Consider the following 2,680-nt stretch of genomic DNA (forward strand, 5'->3'; position numbering starts at 1 on the left):
TCTTTTGCCTGGGGTAATACAACTTCTCAGTGAAATGAGGGTTGCTTTTTCTCTAGTGGAATCATTAAACATACATTTTTTCAAACAACTCAAGTCCACACGAAAAGTAATATCGTGTTAAAAGGTTTGGAAATTAACTAAAATGCACCAAAGAAGATTCATGTGGTCTTTTATATAATTTATAATATTTTTTTGTAATTATAAAAATCAGATAAATTTAATATTATTCAAAATACTTCTACGAAATGATAGTGAACTTAAGCAGAATTTATGTTAATTGTATTAAATTAAAAATATGACGCAATAGAATTGAATTAAATTTATGAAATCGATATTTTTTTGAAAATACAATAAATTTAATCATTTTCATTTTTTAAGAAATTTGATTGGAAAGTTTTCATTTTATACAATTATTTTTGGCCCACCCTCAAGGTTTAGAAGAAAAAGGATGTTTTCTTTCAAAGCATGACAAATTATTATTTTTGCTGAAAAAATAAAATTATGTAGTAATTTTTTCTAGCAATTATTTATTACAGAAAGTTTTGTCTTTAGCACATGCTTAAGTCTAAGACTTTTGGAATAGAAATTAAATCAATTATTTACTTAAGAAAGAAGGTATGATTAGACATTTTTTGTATAATCTTTTTATATCATTATTTAATGGTAGGCCAAGCATAATTTTATAAAAAGAAGCAACAAAGATGGGTTTAATTGTAAGGGGTAAATTTAGGTACTTTAAAAATGTAACTTCTTAGAATTGTACAATTTATAAAAAATAATTATTTTATAATTTTTCTTTGAAAAAAAATTGTACTATGCTTAAAACATCAATTCTTTATTTCTCAAGCCAAGAGCGGATTAAAAAAAAGGTTTATCGAAATAATGCGGGGTAATTTTGCTTGAAGAGGTATAATTTCGAGGGGCAAGCTTTTTAAATATAAAAATACTTTCAAGTGTAGGTTTTCTCTAAATTATAAATTTAATTATGTTTAAGATTTCACCTCGTAAAAATGTAGCTTATGGAAAATTAATTATTTCATAATTTTTAAAAAAATAATGGTACATGCTTGAAACGTCAATTCTATCTTTTTAAAGCTTTGAGCGAGTTTTAAAAATAATCTTAACAAAACAAGAAAAAGATGGGTAACTGTTTTTAAGGGGTATACTTTTTTGAATTTGTTAAAATCAGATGTATTTTGGTTCAATAAGTTTCGAAATTTGATATCACTCTAAATTCTTAACCGTGAGAATTAATCAGCTTTAAAAAAGCAGTTCGTGAAGCGGGCAACCATCGAACGGGTACGGTTACATTTTTTTCGCGTTTTTGGAAATTTTCCCCTCCTGTGTGATGGTTTAAGTTAAATTTGTAAAAAAAATTTTTATGTTTACCCTAGCAGTTTGCAAACAATTTTTTTTGGCCTTTTTGACAAATTTTCGACACCGTATGCTGGTCTTGAGCCAATTTCAAAGCAATTTTTTTACTCAAAGACCTAAATTCTTATATAGCACCTTCCTTAAAAGTATCTTCTTCAGAGTTCTCTGTATATGCTTTCTCGCATTAGTCGCGTAAAGTATATCTTTATGTAAAAAATGAATTTGGTAGACCAAATAGTTTTCATACTATGCGTATCAATGGACAGACAGCCATTTTTCCGACTGCATGAGAGTTTCCTACGAAACCCTAATAAAGTAATAAAGATTATTGCTTTCTTCTATACAAAATATTTTTAAGGTTCTATAATTAAAAATGTTTTAAGGGAAAGGTTAGATTTCTTTATTTAAAAAAAACGCGTGTTCATTCATTTGCTAAAAGAAAAAATTTGAATAGTTAGCCCGTTTAAAACAAAATATTAGAATTCATAAGAATGCTAAGCACATCAAACTTATTTCGCCTGGAGCATATAAATTTGAATAAATTAATTTCTAATTTTACAGGAAAGATGTTTCCTGCACTTGGAGGCGCCAGTGCGAAGAGTTACCGGGTGGGACACTCCTTTCCCGCACGTATTCGAGCCGTTTTACCTGCCAGATAAATGGCGATGCTTCTCGTCTGTGAAGAGCATCCTCGACTTCTAATAGAATCATCTTCAGTGGGAAATCATTTGCAAGAAGATCATAAACGCCGTCTGAACTAAACCCGTTCTCAACCATTTTCCCTCAGACGTACAATTTCTAACCAACACGGATTACGCCATTCTCTGTACGTGTATATGTATGTGTATCAAAAAATCACTATAAATTCCGTAATATCGATTTTTCGTACTTGCCTGGTAACCACCTTCGTATCACGTGGACGCGGACCGGTCCAGCGACGGCAGTTTAATCGTGGGACGAATGAGAGTGCTTTGCGCTTAGGTTGAGCTACAAGAACCCACACACTTATAAGATATATAAATGTTTCTAAACAAACTTTTATGTGAGACATATGTCGTATAAATTTCTTGTAAAATCCCATTCTGACTTCACTTTGAGAAAATGTTCAATTTAAATTTTATATCCATAATTTATATAAATAAAAATTCATTTTGGATAAAGAGTTGTTGCTTTTTAATCCATTTTTTGTTTGCGCTGTTTCTATTTTGTATGAATATTAAATTTAATCTTGTGTATTTTGTTTCGGCATATTTTGTCAGAATTTAGTTTAGGTTAGTTTAGGTTAGGTACTTAATAACGTTGTTAA

General features: G+C 29.5%; 1 protein-coding gene across 1 annotated transcript in view; it reads left to right on the forward strand.

Moving 5' to 3' along the window:
- LOC117182188 (2-oxoisovalerate dehydrogenase subunit beta, mitochondrial) overlaps positions 1-2,253 on the forward strand; it is a 25,167-nt gene extending 22,914 nt beyond the window's left edge. Inside the window, exon 9 of the mRNA XM_033375249.1 lies at positions 1,936-2,253. Coding sequence (XP_033231140.1) covers positions 1,936-2,076 — 141 coding nt within the window. The 3' untranslated portion in view covers positions 2,077-2,253. The remainder of the gene's footprint in view (positions 1-1,935) is intronic.
- The last annotated feature ends 427 nt before the right edge of the window (positions 2,254-2,680 follow it).

The sequence above is a fragment of the Belonocnema kinseyi genome, chromosome 10 (assembly GCF_010883055.1).
Source record: "Belonocnema kinseyi isolate 2016_QV_RU_SX_M_011 chromosome 10, B_treatae_v1, whole genome shotgun sequence".
Taxonomy (NCBI): Eukaryota; Metazoa; Arthropoda; class Insecta; order Hymenoptera; family Cynipidae; genus Belonocnema; species Belonocnema kinseyi.